Genomic DNA, 16,480 nt, shown 5'->3' with positions numbered 1-16,480 from the left:
GTTCTGAATACATTCTCCAGCAGCCCCCAGATTCCCTCCCCTCAACCCTCCATCCCCAAAACAGAATAAGGCTTGACCACAGACCCCCCCCCCCCAAGGGGCCCCAGCTGGGAGGCAGAAGGAGCTTCCAGTTTGGTTTCAGGGTACACCCTTCCCACCCTCCCACCCGCCTGCCTATGGGCTGGTCCTAGGAGCAGCTGGGGGTGAAGGGGTTGGACCAGTGCTGGGGTGAGGAATGGAAGAGGGATAGCAGGCACTTGTAGATTTGTGGCCTATGGGCGGTACCCCTCACCTTCCTCTGCCCCCCACCCCCCACACATGGAATTTTTGGTTCATCATAAATGTCCATCCCTCCCGTGGTAACTCTGTGGGATTAGAAACCCAGGCACTCGTGGCCCCTGGAGGGGCAGGGAAGGCTGGATTCGGGCCGAGAATGGCTGGAGGTGGACAGGGAGAGGTACAGGAGGCACAGAATAGAGAGGGAGACAAGGCTTTACTTCCTAAGTGATTGTAATAAAAAAGTTCCTGGGCACCAAGGCCAGAACCTCAATTGATATATAAATTTCCCAGAACGGAGGTGGCCCCCCTTTCCCCGCCCCCACCACTTTGCCCGGAGCTTAGAAACCCACAGAGACGGGACAGCCCTCAGCCCTGGGTACCCACCCACCCTCACAATTAAAAAAAAAAAAAAAAAAAAAAAAAAAAGAAATTAACTTTTATACAAAATATAGGGAGAGGGAAGGGAGGAGGCAGGGAAGAGACTAGAGCTGCCCTCACCTCCAGGACACTGGGGAGTTAAGGCAGCAAAAGAAGCATTGGGGGTGGGGGAACAGGGTCCCCTGCCCATAGCCCTCAGGAATCTCGATGCTCCAGAGAGAGCTGGGCTGTGGCGTGCTGGAGGTCAGAGCTCACCCGCCTTGGGGTGAGGGGACCCCCAGCCTCCCCAGGTCCCTCCCCACGCACCTTCTTGTCCTCACCCTCATCCTCAAGGCCTCCAGTAGAGACCCCACCACCCTCCAGGCGACAGTCTTCACTCCAACGCCTTTTAAAGCGCAGCTTGAGGGGCATGCATTGCGCAGCCCCAGGTGTCTCGCCGGGCTCAGGCTTGGGGGGTGCAGGAGGGGCACGAGGCGTCTTGAATACCTCCCCATCTTCCTCATCCTCATCGCTGATGTCAGTCACCTCAACCTCCTCTGACTCGCCTTCTGAGATAGGCTCCACCTTGATCTGTGGCGGCGGTGGCGGCGGGGCCAGTGCCCCTGCCCCCTCAGCCAGCCCACCTGTGTTGCCACCACTGCCAATGCCACTGCTCTTGTCAGCGCCTGCTGGAAGCTTCTCCCCAGCTGCCCGCTGCCGACGTCCCAGCGGGGGCGGCTGGAGCTTAAACTTGAATGGGGAGGAAGAGGAGGATGAGGCCGGGGAGGGGACCGGTGGGGTCTCAGGTGCCATGGGTGGCAGCGGGCACTTTTCAGGGCGCTGGGGCTGGGGCACCACCAGCCCAGGGTAGTGCAGGAAGGCGCGGGGGCTGAGGTGGTAGTTGTAGACGCTTTGGGTGTGGGCCTGCAGGTACCGTTTCATGTCCTCAGGGCTAAAGGAGAAGTGGGAGCCTCCTCCTGAGCCACTGGGGCCCCCGCCAGCACTGGGGTACATAGGGCTCAGCGTGGGTGAGGGCGTGTAGGCCAGGTGGGTGGGCGTCATGGGCAAAGCCGGTGAGAGCTGAGGTGGTAGCAGGGAGCCAGGCCCAGCCAGAGGCGACACAGGGAAGGGGCTCAGGGGCTCAGGGCCACCCCGGGGCCGGGGGTATACACGGAAGACGCCAGGGTCATGGGGCAGGCGGGCCAGCGGGGGCCCACGGAAGGCACCCAGCTCCGGAGGGCCTGGAGGTCGGGCCCGGGGGTCCTCTCCGAGTGGCTCCTCCAACTCTGAAGTGCCATCGCTACAGTCACTGACTGAGCCTCGACCCAGGCGTCGGGCCACCACAGCCGAGAAGAGGGAGGATGAGGACGAAGAGCAGGCCGGTGGTGAGCGGGGGTCCTCAGTAGGGGACAGCACCTCGGAGGGTGTTGAGGGAGGGAAACGGAAGTGGCTGCCACCCGATGGCACTGGAGGGGCACTCTGGGGCACTGCACCCCCTGGCAGGAGAGAGAAAACATGGTGTCAAGGCCATGATGACCTAGCCTGGACATATAGACCGACCCTCCCCTCCCTCCAAGGCCATGCCTGCCAACCCTGGTACTCACCAGCCAGCCCCACATCAATGAAAGGGTAATTAACCAGCACCAGTTTGTTGAAATTGAACTTGTAGGTGAACCGTTTCCCCTTGGTCTTGTGCAGAATGCGTTTGTTGTAATAATAGCTGTGGGTATAGACACATCAGGTGGTCAATCACAGGGGACCCAAGTCTGGACCCCCCTACCATGACATGCCTTAGGTGCTGCTCATGAAGGGAGACTGATAAGCCTAGGCCACAAAAGAGAAATCAAGTACCCAAAAGGTAGGGACCAGCTCTCCCCTCAAGTTTGGAGCTAGACTAGAGGCCACACCCATGACTGTATTCTCGCCTCAGGACACCTCTGTGTGGCAAATGGGTTTAGAGAAGCACTAGGACTTGCCTAGGGTCAAACTACTACGATTTGGAAGAGCTAGGAGTCAAACCCAAAGCTTATTCCCATGGGTCAGGGGCTCCCCAATTGGTAGGGAGCTGTCCACATCTGCCCAGGAGCTATGCCCTCCTCACCGCAGAGCCCTGCTGAGCTTGTCATAATTCATCTGGGGTTTGCACTTCCGGACGCCCCAGAGCCGGGCCACCTCGTCGGGGTCCTTGATGACAAATTCCCCGTAGTCCCCTTGCCAGGCGATGACACCCTGGTACTCCTCCTTCCGCAGCAGCTCCAGGATGAAGTGCCACAGCTGGATCTGCCTCGAGCCAGGGGACGACTCCGGCTTGTAGGCCCAATCCGGGAAGGCAAACCCTGGGGACAGGAGGCAGGGAAACTGCCCGGGGTTAGGGCGCCAAGTCCAGTGCTCTGGGTCCCCTCCCAGGATCCACCTCTGACCCCCCCCTCAAGGTGGAGAAATCAGTCTCCCCTAAGCCAAGCCAAGACCTGGGTAGGCAAGGGAGACAGTGTGTGTGTCTGTCTGTGTGTGAGAGGGGTCTAGATAGGGCGGGGAGGTAGGGGGGAAGCTGGAGCCTGCTCCAGCGACACCGGGAGAAACAGGAAACCGTCGGCGGCGGGTCCCGGGGCCAGTGCCAGGGGGCCAGGCACCAAGCCAGGCCGACGGGCAGGGCTGCCAGTGGGGGAGGGGCAGGAAGGGGCACACGTGGCCAGACTGGTTAGGGCAAGACCCCCCTTAGATCCCCTCCACTCCCATTCAGGGCCAGTAGTACTGACCCCCCACCCCTACCAGCTCCTCTGGTCCCCTCCTAGAAACACACACTGTCTCCCTCCCAAGACCTACCAGATCCCTTACTCCCACCCCAGGACCCAAGAGGATTTTTTTTTTCTTAAAAGGACCAGGAGGGGTGGGGTGGCTGGTTGACGATGAGGTCAGCGCTTGCACACACAGAAGCTTCTGTCTTCCCCGGAGAGTGAAACCCAGACTGTCTGAGAGAGGCCCCCCAAGCCCGGACCCTCTGTGCTACACTGCCCTCCCCAGACCTGGGTACACTGGCCCAACCTGGCTGGAGGGCCCCAGCCCAAGCCTCAAGCGTGAACAGGCACTGCTGAAGCCTATTTCCCCTTCTGCCTTCTCATCCTCAGCTTCTTCCCTACCCACCTGCCTACCCGCCCCCAGCGTTAACCTTGGATAGAGTAGAGGTTGGTGGTGGGCTGGCTGGTCCCTGGAGGGGGTGGGCAGCCTTGTTGGGGGGAGCTGGGGGGGCAGCGGTTGTTGTCATTTCCCAAACCCCGGGGTAATCAGGGACCATCAATAATTCAGCACTAGGCAGCCGGTAATGGAGGGGTGGGAGGAGGGAAGGGGAGGAAGGGAAGGAGTGGGGGAGGCAGGGTAGGGGCCCTGGTGCCACTAGAGGGAGAAGACCAAGGTAGACAGCTAAAAACAGGGGGGAGCCCAAGCCCCACTCAGGCTGTGCAGGTCAGCCTCTCTTCAGACTGGCCCTGGCTCAAGCCGCAGCTCAAGCAGGTACCAACCAAGCCTGGGGCAATGCTGAGACTCCACCCCAGTCTGGAATCCAACAGGGGACTCCTCTTGGGGACACACAGGGGATCAGCAGTTCCTGCTCCCACAGGGACCACCCCCTCTAAATCCAGAGCTGACTCTCTCCCCCACAGGGACCCAGCTCCCCTACCCCTGGCCAGCATTCTCCACTGAGTCCCTGCCCCATTCAGAAATCCCAGCCTCAAACCAGCCCCTGGGGGCTTCAGGGATATGACCTACAGCAGACACCAGCAGCCACTGCTCCATTCAGAAGTGACAGACCCTGACAACGCTTCCATGGATCCCAGCATCCATAACCCCAATCTTCTCTCAGGAATCCAGGTGCTCACTCCACTATACTCACCCTGCTAAAGAACCCAGGCCCCAAAAACCCTTGGGAACACAAGTGACCAAACCACCAGCTCCATGAACCCTCCAACCTACTCCGAAAAACTCCTGGCCCCACCAGAACACCAAGCTCCATGATCCTCCCACGTAAATCCCAATCTGGCTTTTAAACCCAGGGCGGGGGGGGGGGGGGAGCAAAGACATCAATCTGGGGGTTGGAGAGGTGTGCTGACTTCCACCCTGCCCCCAAAATTAAAGCCACCCTTCCCAACCCACCCACCCCAGCCTCCTTGTCCCGGTAACCAGGCAACGTGTGTGCAGCGACAGTCCTGGGAGCGGGGGAGCAGGAGGCTAAAAATAAACTTTGCAGAAGAGAAGGAGTGAGAGAGACTATATGCAACACAAAGGAACTCGGAAAGGAGGTGGGGGACTCTGGAAAGGCCTCAAGCTGCATGCCAGGGGCTGTCCCAGGCCCCCTTGTGAAGCCCCCTCCCTGCACAAGCCCCCTCAGGGACCAAGACCTTGGTTCCCATTCCTGGCAGGGACCCACCCCACTGCCAGGCCCACCCCTATACCGGCTCTCCTCATAGGGCATGGCATACATGAGGGCCTGTTCCCAGCTTTGGGGGGAGAAGGAAGACGGGAGGGTGACGTCAGGGTGTTTCAATGGGGCTCTGTTCCCCAGGCCTTGGAGTCAGGAGCCAGGCACGGGCAAGGGGAGCGTGTGTGAGTATGTGCTGTGTCTGAATCCACGTGCTTAAATCAGAACCACCAGGCCTACACCAAGAAAGCTTAGGAGTGCAGGACCTCTGGAGCATGGGGGGACAGTGGGGGCAGGGAGAGAGCAGATAACACTGAGAGGGGTTCAGGACCTTAAGACAGGGTGGAGAAGTGACAGCAGACAGACAGGAAGGGCTGGTATGGCGGGGTCCCAGAAAGCACACCTGGGTCCCACAGAGGCGGGGTAGATTCTCCTGACTAGGAAACCTGGGGAAACTGAACTCCTGGACACCCCCTGCCAAGTTCACTTGACTGTCCAAACTTTTTTTAAGGGACTAGGGGGATCGGAAGGGAGGGGTGGTGGCAGAGGAAGAGCACGCCGGCCTCCTGGGGGGGGGGCCCCACCACCTCCCCCACTCCAGGCAGCCCTCGGTGGCGCCAGAGCCGGGAAGAAAACAGGAAGTGGGAAACAGCCACGGCAGGAGAGAGGGGCCGGGATGGAGGACTGGATGGAGGGGCGCACAGCCGCCGACCAGGAAGCAGACGGACCGACGTACTGACAGACGACAGGGAGGCCATGCCAGGCCCCCGCCCCTTCCCCCAGCCGGAGAACCCACACTCGGCTCGGCCCCAAGACAGGGTTGGGGGAGCGGCCCAGCCGGTCCCACCAGGGGAAGGCCCAAAGCAGGGAGGGAAGATGAGGCGGGGTTGTCTGGGCGCCTGGGCCCACTCCTCGAAAAAGGGGAGTCTCCCGCTGCCCCCAAAGCCCAGCGGACCTGGGGCCCTGAGAGCCGGGGAGATGTGGGTCGCACGTGACTGACACTACAGCACTCCGCACCTCTGCCCCTGCCCCCCTCCTAGATCCCGATCCTAAAGGCCGTCTCTGAGCGCTGGAGCCCTGCTCCGAGCCCTTTAAGAGCCGCCCCCACCCGCAGAGCGGGGGGGCGGGGTGGGTGGGCCGGTCGGGGCACACACCCGCACACAGGAGCAGAGCCGCAGCCGCCGCCGGGGGAAGGAAACAAGTTTGAACAGCGGCGCCCGGCCCCCTTCCCCTCCCCCGTCCCCGCCCGGGGCCGGATTCCGACGGGGCAGACGGGCAGGGGGCGGCTGGGACCCCTCCCCCCAGCGCGCCCCGGCGCAAAGTCCAGCCCGCTCTAGCCCGGGGGCGGCGGGGGAGGGGAGGGGGGAAAGTCCGAGTGGGAGGGGGGTTAATCCCACTGCCCCCCACCCGCCAAAGGAGCGGGGGAGGGGAACCTTGGCCCCTTAAGGAGGAGCAAGTTGGCGGGGAAGAGGGAGGCGGAGGGAAAAGACGGCCGGTTGAAAGAGAAGAGCTGGGTGAGGGAGGGGGGGAGGGGGAAGCCTCCGCGTCCACCCTACCTTCCCTACTCTGCTCAACCCCCAGTCCCCGGCGGGGCGGGAAGAGGGTACCCATGGCTCCCCGGAGCCACCTTAAAGCCGCGCGTTCTAAGGTCGGAAACAAAAAGTTCCTTTTTCGAACGTTCGGGCTGCGCTTTGGAACTTTGCGACTCCGCGCGGGCGGGGGAGCGAGGAGCCGGCTGAGACGGACGGGGGAAGGGCAGCGCCGCCCGGACCCGGAGTCCGGGATCCCGACTCACGCCCTCCTCCTAAAGGCCATCCTTGTCCCCCTCTAATCCGGTGCAGGGCATGCACCGCGGTGAAGGTCACGGGCCGGACCACGCAGCACGGAACCGGGGATAGCGGGCCCCGTGCACAGCCCCCCCATGCCCCGCACACGTCCCGGCCCCCAGAGTGCAACGTGACAGAGCGGCGGGGAGGAACCTTGCCACCCCGGTTATCCCGGGAGTGGGGGAGAGCCCAGCTTTCGGGATCCAGACAAGGAGAGGACCAGAACTCGCAATATCTAAACCACTCCGCCCGGAGCCAGAAATTGGGGGTCCCATGCAGCAGCCCCCCGCTCGTGCCGTAATATGCAACAGGTCTCGCGTGCTTGGGGGTCCCCCGGAACTAGGGATCACTCGGGTTCCTCCGGAACCTTTCAGCCCCCCCCCAAAGTTTCTCCGCCTGGTTTCCCAGGGCAACAAGTCTCCCCCACACGTGCGGCCCCCGCCCCCACCTGTGTCCGCCGGGGTCTTCATGCTGGGGGGCCCGGGGCGAGGCGCCCCGACTCCGGGCCGCAGCTCCCGGCGCCCGCGCTGCCCCGTCCCGTCCCGCGCCGCGCCAGTCGGGCCGCCCTCGCCGTTTCACCCGGCCTCGCCTCTCAGAGCCTCTCCCCTCCCCGCCGCCGCCTCCCGGGTTAATATCGCACTCCGGGGCCGGGACGCCCACGCCCCCCGACCGGCGACGTCACCGCCGCGTCGCCATGGAGACACTGCTCCCGCCCCCTCCCCGCGCACTCACACACACTCTCGCGGGCGCGCAGCCACTGAGGACTGCCCGGCTCTGGGCTTAAAGGGGCCGCGCGACAGGGGAGGAAGGAAGGGGGGCGGTGGGATGGGGTCCTGGGGGTCATGACCCTTCTCGGAGACTCCAAGTCTGCAGATAACTCGCGACCTGCCGCCCCTCCTCCTCTCCTGCCCACTGCGGAATCCAGATTTTCTTTTGGGAGCCCGTAAGAGGGAAGGGGGTACCTTCTGAGAGAGGGAGTCAGCAACTCTTGTGGGGAGGAGGCACTGATTTTGGGGGAAGGAGCAAAATCTTCTCTGCTGGGGTGGTAGGGACGGTCAGAACCTCGCAGGATGATCAAGAGTCACATTTCCCAGCCTGCCTCCCCCAACCCCCACCCCCGGTCCCCGAGCCTGAAAGGGGGCAGCTGTCCAGCGGCGGGATGGAATGGGTGGGAAGCATTTCCCAGCATCGGAAATGGGGAGGCGGCTGTGCCCTCCGCTCCTCCGGGGATGGGGTCTTGGCCTTCCAGATAGCCCCAATCCCAGCTGGGGAGGAAGTGACCAAAGAGAATGCATTCTGGAGCTCCCCCTCCATCCCCAAGTTGCAGCTGTCCTGCGGACACGGCTGGCACCGGAGGTACCCCACCTCCACCATCAGGGCTGGGGATTCCGGGGGTGGGGCCAGGATGCGAGGGGGCGAACCAAGCAGGAACAAATGTGCTCCCTAGGGGCACGGGGGTGGGGGGTCGCCAGGAGAGAGGAAGGCAGGGCTTAAGGATGAAGGCCAGAACGTAGTGCAGTGTTAGGTCTATGTTCTCCGCAGCCCGGAGGAATAGATGGAGCCTGAGGCTTAGGGAAACAGGAAATCAGAGCTGATCAGATGTCCAGCTGGAGCTGGCAACAGGGTAGAGGGCAAATAGAAGCAATACTCACAGGCCAAGCCTGGAGGCAGACTCTCAAAAAAGACTGAGGTACCAGAAGACTGGAATATGGGGGAGGAGGTGCGGGGACCACTACTCAGGCTGAAACCCAGAAGATGGGCAGGGAGAGACAGGCTACAGGGAAGGAAGGCCTGCAGGGTCAGCTCTGGGTCCTTAGGGCTTCAAGTCTAGCCTCCGTTGCTGGGCTCCTCGCTGTGTTACAGCAGTCCCTCCTGGGTGCCTCAAAAGTCTCAGGCCTCTTCCTTGGAGAACAAGGCCTCCAGGGAAGCACCAAGACCCTGGGGAATTAATTATGTAACCGTGCCTACGGACAGTGCAGCGCCCCCACGGGTACTGTAACCCTCTTGGAGATGTGTGGTCCAGCAATCATCATCATCATCATCATCGCTATTATAACAGCTCCCAAATTCCTAGGTCTCATGATGGTCTGGGGCATCATCTCATTTAATCCTTACAAAAGTCTCAAGAGGTTATTATTGTTATACCCATAAACAGATTAAGAAATGATGTTCAGAGGGATAGCCAGTCTGCCGAAGTCCCACAGTCAGGAAGTGCTGGAGCCAGGATTCAAATCCAGATCTATCCAGTTGGAAACCATCACCCTTAACTACTAGGCTTTAGTACCACCTTTCCTGCCCCCAACCCTTGGATAAAGATGATGCCAAGTTTCAAAGATAAGAACCTTAGTGATCCCTGCGCTCCCACCAGCAAGTCAGAGACCCAACCCTAATTCTGCTACTTCCTGTCTGTGTACCTCTTTGAGCCTTAGCTTCCTCATCTATAAAATGGGATTTAAAAATATATATTTTATTAATTTATTTTTAGAGAAAGGGAAAGGGAAAGAGAGGGAGAGAAACATCAATGTGGTTGCATCTCACACACCCCCAACTGGGGACCTGGCCCACAACCCAGGCATGTGCCTTGACTGGGAATCAAACCAGCAATCCTTTGGTTTGCAGGCTGGTGCTTAATCCACTGAGCCACACCAGCCAGGGCTACAATGGGAATATTAACAGAGCCTACATGACCAGGTTATTGTGAGAAACCAAGGATGTGAAATAAATACACAATAAATATTGGTACTAATTATTAGCAAAGTGAACTATATACCCAATGGATAATGTAAGCACCCCTCACTGTACAGACTCCAACCATACACAATAAACACAGCATTGACAGTGTGAAATTGCCTGTTAATGGCATAATCCCACCCTAACCCAGTTGAGTAACTCAATCCCACTGCTTCTATAAAACAATCCTGGATGTTGGGCATGCCTCATGGGAGTGTCTGAACCACACAAAAGAGGATGGGAGTCCCTAGTGCAAATGTCCCCTGGGCAGTGTGACCTCTGGTGATTTGTGAAAACCTGTCAGTAAGGTATTACAACCCCTTAAGGGTCCATGTGACTTCAACATAGAAGGTGGACCCTCTTGGATAGTTCAGTTGCCTCTTGAACACCAAGAGTCACCCCCAAGGAAGGTGAACCCCATCATTAATTACTATGTGAAACACCCAGATATTGTGAACTTGTGCTTAAAACTATTCATCACTGCTCATTCCTTGAAGACATATCACCCAACCAGGGCCATGTCAACTCCAGTTCACTGTAGAAAGCCCAGCCTCTCACAGACCCAGGACGAACCTGTGATGAAGAGTGTTATACTCCATGAAGAAAACAACTCTGAACAGTGAGGACATCCCCATCCTCCCACAGACCTAGCAGTCCTTGTTCCCATTTATTGTCCTGACACAGATAACATTTATCCTATTGTCAGGCTACGGCATAGACAGAGCCTGTCCCCACAGAAGTTGCAACCTTTCACAGATTTCACTCCTGGAAATTGTGGGGACAATATAAAACATAGTCATAAACCACTCGCCACCCCTGCGAAAACTAACGAAGTATTACCACTCTGTGAACATTGTAGTTCCCTTAGAAATAGTGTGATCCACCCTATATAGAGAGTGAAGCCACCTAAACAGGGTATGACCACTCCAAATAGAAAATGTAACCCCGTGATGGTCTCATCCCTCCTCATCTCTCTGCCTTGAAATGCTGAAGGGCCCCAGGGCTTAGTCTCGTGTCCTCTTCTCTCTTCATGTACCATCTCTATGCTGATTACACCCAAATTTCTATCTCTGCTCAGGACTCTCACTTGTACTCCAGTCTCACACACTGAAGTGCCCCATCACCACTACCATTTTGCTGGTTGCTCAGGCTGAATACTTAACTTGACCTCTTTCTTTTATCCGACATCCAGTCTGAAGGGTGGTCCCATGAGCTCTGCCTTCAGCTTTTTTAGAATTAGCTACTCTCCACTGTCACCACCACACACGTAGTCTGGGGTCTTCTCACTGATCTCCCTGCTGCCATTGGCCCCTATATTCTGTGTTCCACCCACAGCCAAAGGGGTTCAGGTAAATCAGATGATATCCCTTTGCTGTCCAAACCCTCCAGCAGTCCCTCTGACCACTGGGAGTAAAGCCACCTTCTTGCAGGGGTCAGCAAGGCCTTTCTTCCCCCATCTCACCGCTCACCTTTCCCTTCATCTCCAGCCTCTTGCTTATTTTACTTTTCAAAAATTTTCTTCATTTATTTTGAGAGAGAAAGATTTGTTGTTCCACTTATTTATGCATTCATTGGTTGATTCTTTTATGAGCCCTGATTGATAAGGGATCGAATCCAAAACCTTGGCATATGGGGATGATGCTCCAATCAACTGAGCTACTCAGCCAGGGCTTGGCTATTTCTTGAATATGCCAGACATATTACTGCCTCAGGGATTTTTGCCAATGTTGTTCCATCTGCCTGAAAGGCTTTTCCCTCAGAAGTCTGCATAGCTCTGTCACTCATTCCCTTCAGGTTTTTACTCAAAAATCACCTACCCAGTAAGATCTTGCCTGACCTTCCTAGATCCCAAGCCCTGCCCCTCACCTTTTGAAAGATTTTATTTATTTTTAAAGAGAGGGGAAGGAAGGGAGAAAGGGAGGGAGAGATACATCTATGTGCAAGAGATACATCAATCGGTTGTGGTTGCCTCTCACATGCCTCCAACTGGGGACATGGCCCGCAACCCAGGCATGTGCCCTGATTGGGAATTGAACCAGCGACCTTTTGGTTCACAGGCCAGCATTCAATCCACTGAGCCACACCAGACAGGGCTCAAGCCCCTTTTAAGCACTATTTTTCTCCATAGTCCTAATTCTCCTCTAACATTTATTTCCGCAACATATTAGCTTGTCTGAATCCCTCCTCTTCAGTGTCAGTTCTAAGAGGGCAGGGATTTTTTTTATTTATTTACTTTTTGCCAGTTTTGTTGCTTGCAGTATCCTCCAAGCCTGGCATGGTGCCTGCTAATCTATGAGGGAATAAGCTCATCTTTGGACAGTGAGCTCCCTACTCCCTATACCCAATGTGATACCAGTAAATGTAGCCCCAGACATATGAAGCACCCTTGTGGACAGTTGATGCCAGCACAACCCCAAAAAGTCTGAACCCTGATGTGGATCACATAAACAGGGTGTGCTTGTCCTACTGAATGTCAGCTCCACAAAAACGGGTTTGATCTGTTTTCTTCACTGCTTTATCACTGGTGCCTAGACCCGGGTCTTCCATAGAACAGGCTGCTAATAAATATTTACTCGTGTGAACTGAGTAAACACACGCACAGCTCGCATCATCCCACAATCAGAACCTATATAGACAGTACAGTGTCCATAACTGATTAAAATCCCCATATACAGTGTGACTCATATGGACAGTATATATCCCATATAGACAGTGCTCAAAAACAGCGTGACCCACAGAAAGCTCATACAGACAGGGTGACCCTCATAAATGATATGAGCTCCGTGCAATACAGTGCAATCTTCATAAATTGTGTGAACTCCATGTAACAGGACAATCCATATAAATGGTGTAAACCCCATATAGGCAGTGTGGCCCTCATAAACAGCGTGAGCCCCAGAATGTGGTAGAGACAGCAAACAACAACATGTGCCCCCTCAAGGCATGTTCCCTCTACCACACAAACAGCATGACTTCTTTAACATTGTGTGAATTCTTCTGTCAACAAGGTCAGGTCAACTCCCATAATATGGGTATGCCACCCACCCACCCCCAGTCATATAAACAGGGTCACTTCCCTCAGCAGTGTGACAGTGTGACTCATGTGAACAGAGGAGCCCCATAGTTAATCTGGCCTCATGCAGTATAAATAACCCTTGGACATTGTGCCCCCCGCTTGGGTGGACCACTCTGTGAGCAGTGTAGACTCACCAATGAGTGCAATAAACCCTAATGTCACTATGTCTGTTTTATTTTATTTTTAAAAAAATTTAATTGAGCCTTGGCTGGTGTGGGTCAGTGGATTGGGCACCAGCCTGTGAACCGGGGGTTGCCAGTTCGATTCCTGGTTAGGGCACATGCGTGGGTTGTGGGCTGGGTCCCTGGTTGGGGGACATGTTGAGAGGCAACCGATTGATGTTTCTCTCCCTCTCTTTCTCCCTCCCTTCACCTTTCTAAAAATTAATTAAAATTTTAATTGATTTTAGAGAGAGAAGGGGGGAAAGAGAGAGAGAGAGAGAGAGAGAAATGTTGACCCATTGTTCCATCTATTCCTGCATTTACTGGTTGACCCTTGCACTCCTGAGCGGGTATCAAATCACAACTCCGGCGTAGGGGGACAATGCTCTAACCAAGGAGCTACCCATCCAGGGCTCACTATGCCCATTTTATTCAGTCTGGAATAATGTAGCCCTTTCCCATAGACAGGGAGAAATCCTACCTTTCACTTAAACCCTTTGGGCCTTTGTAACCTTCAAAAATTAACTCCCCACAAAAAACCTTAATGCTCTCATAGAAAAGTTACCCAGTTCCCCTTCCATGCAAACATATTAGGGCAGATTACTCACTGAAGGGTGGTACAACCTGTTACAGACAATGAGACCCTGCGTAAAGGCAAAGAAATGGTGAATTCCCGGATGGCAGGGATTTCCCAAGGCCCATGCAAATCACCACTCCTGTTTATTGGGCACTTACTATACGCAAGGCCCTGGATTCAACAGTTCATGTTATCCTTACCTCAGCTTTATGAGGAAGGTTGCCCATTTTACAGATGAGCAGATTAAGATCGAGAGAGGCCCAAGATTACAAAGCTAAAAATCTTTACAGCTGGGACATCAAGCACTAGACCATAATGCTTCCTCATGGATTGATAAATGCCCCACAGATATGCTGAACCCTGGAATCCTTTTAAGACACACCACTACCACAACTACCAGAGCACAAACAAAGTAGGACAAGGTCATGGGTAAGATTGTCACAGCATAAGCTGCTGCTTCTTCTTTTTCTTTTTTTGAGAGAGGGAGAGAGAGAGAGAGAGAGAGAATAGAGGAATGGAGAGAGAGGGAAACATCAATTTGTTGTTCCATTTTTCTTTATGCATTCTGGTATGAGCAACCATACCAATCAGCAACCTCAGCATAATGGGACGCTGCTCCAGCCAACGGATCTACCTGGCCAGGGCCAGCATAAGCACTTTAGGTAGAAATAAACTCCTTATGAGTAACAATAATTGCAACAATAGCTAACATTTTTGAGTACTTATTCTGCTGGAGACACTCTCCTAAGTGTTTTACACATGTTAATTCACTACATTTTCATAACAACCCTATGCTATAGGGTTTATTTTAATTTTTAAATTATCCCCTTATAGATGTAGAAATCAGGCACAGAGGGATTAAGTGACTTGCCCAAGGTCACACAGCTGGGAAGAAGCCCAGCTGGATTTGACCCCAGCAGCCTGGGTAATCCTATGTTATCTTATTTCCTGTAATATCATCCTTCATCCCAAATGACTGTAATTTCTATGAACTGTGTAAATAAATCAACTACATTTTATATAAATTTCCCAGAGGCAGGGTACAGCTCCCTGTGCACACCTTTCCTAAATGACAGGGTAAATAGGCCTTGGATCGTATGAACTCCCATGGATGGGTCTCCTTCAAGCATGGTGAAACTTGCATAATGTGGTGTGCACATTATAAACACACCACAGCCTGAGACAAACTGGAAGAGATATCAGAGACCCCTTTCATTACAGCAGAATTCTCCCTGGGCAGGGTAAGTTCCATGGTGGAGTGTATAGACCACCCCACTGACAGCCCAACTCTCCCTTACACCTGATGCAAACTGACTGGGTAACACAAAACATCCTAATCAATGGAAATCTCTCCCACAACATAAGCTCCCACAGGCATTGTGAACCCTCCGCCCGGTATGTGCCTCCCCATGCACAGTATAATTTCTTTCATACCCATGACAAAGTAAACAGGGACAGTACATATCAACCATGCATGGGGAACTTTCTGTGGCTGCTGTGAATCCCTTTTGTGAAAGCACGAACCTCTCTCCAAGGGGCTACCTAGGTGGGCAGTGGGAATTCTCTAATGAGTGTAATTTTCCTCAGACTCAACACTACCCAATCTGCACAGCACATTCTCTCATGGTTAGTGCTAATGTAACAAACCGTATGGATCTGCAATAGACTGGGTGCATTTTCTTCACACCTGGTGTGAATCCCATGTTCATACTGGGAACCCAACACAGGCAGTAGAAGCCTCCCCCACGGCCAGTTTTTATTGCTCCCCATTACCCTCTCTCCAGGGCAAATCCAACGTGGAGAGAGTATGGATGCACTACAGACAGATTCACACCTGGAATAAACCCTCATATCTGGGCAGCAGAAATCTACTACTGACAGGGCATAACCCTCTCCTCCCCAGTGTGAACCCACCCTTAAAAAAAGTCTCGCTCCTGCAAGATGTTAATACCCACAAAAGTGTAGCTCTCCACGGAATGGAATGCAGTGTAAAGCCCCAGGAAGTACTGCATTTCACCATCTCGTGACCCCTATGCGTAAGAGGACTGCCAGAATATTGCACCGCCCTTAAATGTATAAGTCTTGGAGAAAACTTGTCTCCAGGGGCCCCAAGTCCCAAGCCCCGTGCGTTGATTACAAGCAGTGCGCGGCATCTATAACACACGTACGTTCTCTCCCCTCCCGGTGGCAACAGGGCTTTCCGCGGGGCCGCGCCAGACTTTTCGAGGCTGTTGATAGGTCGTACTCCCGGACACACAACAGCCAATCAAGCGGGGGGAAGGTGACATCACTCCTTCTCCTTACCTCCTCCCCACCCCAAACTTCCCTACACCCCAACAACCACAGCAACAACCCGTGGGGGTGGGGCAAGAGAGTAGAACCCGGTGAGGTCATTGCACCGCCCAGGCCACTGCTGATTGGTTGCAGGGTCTGCGGGTGGCGGTTGGCTGTTCCTCGCACCTCCCCCTCGTGCCTCTGCCGCCTCTGCTGAGAGGAGCCACCGGCGACGCCAGAGCCGAGAGTCCGGGTGAGTCAGGGCCCTGGGTGTAAGATGCTCCTGGTGTTCAGTGAGACTCACGAAAAACTGCCCTTTGCGACTTTTTCTCTTCCCCCGTGTTCTTTGGTGCTTCAGGCACTCTGTCACATGGGAGTTGTAGTCTACCTTTTACTGTCGACTATGGGCCGGAGACGTAAGAAGACTACCATTCCCGTCAGGCATTGCGACCAGCCGGTCAACAAATGCTCAGGCCACGCCTTCTAAGCCTGCTCATTGGAGAGCCCTTCCATTAGTCCCCCCTTCTTGCATTTCATTGGCTACTGTCCTTTAGATAGGCTGGGTTCCGGCTTAGAGTGCAAAGCGTCTGGGTACTGTATTCGTCAATCGGCACTAAGGCGGCTTTTAATTGGGCAATGCTGGTGTCCATCACTTGTTGTGGGGTAGGTCTTTAGGCATATTAGGCAGTCGTAGGCCCAGGTTGGTGTCGGTCCCGGAGGAGGCCGGTTTTGGACTTTGGCTCCGCCCCCTAGCGCTGCCGTGTGGGCGCGATTGGTCGTAGAAAGCGT

General features: G+C 55.1%; 1 protein-coding gene across 1 annotated transcript; it reads right to left on the bottom strand.

Annotated features, from left to right (window-relative positions):
- Positions 1–698: 698 nt before the first annotated feature.
- On the bottom strand, positions 699–7,473 carry ERF (ETS2 repressor factor). The gene is made up of 4 exons (XM_090260598.1): positions 7,322–7,473; positions 2,738–2,972; positions 2,241–2,356; positions 699–2,132 (listed from the first exon to the last, which is right to left on the bottom strand). Exons 1-4 carry the CDS (start codon positions 7,341–7,343, stop codon positions 853–855), a joined length of 1,653 nt encoding a protein of 550 aa, XP_090116724.1. The 5' UTR covers positions 7,344–7,473; the 3' UTR covers positions 699–852.
- Between the last annotated feature and the right edge of the window lie 9,007 nt (positions 7,474–16,480).

This window comes from Furipterus horrens, unplaced genomic scaffold (assembly GCF_987537825.1).
Source record: "Furipterus horrens unplaced genomic scaffold, mFurHor1.1.pri manual_scaffold_13, whole genome shotgun sequence".
Lineage (NCBI taxonomy): Eukaryota > Metazoa > Chordata > Mammalia > Chiroptera > Furipteridae > Furipterus > Furipterus horrens.
The sequence above is the reverse complement of the archived record's forward strand: the minus strand, read 5'-3'. Positions and strand labels throughout refer to the sequence as shown.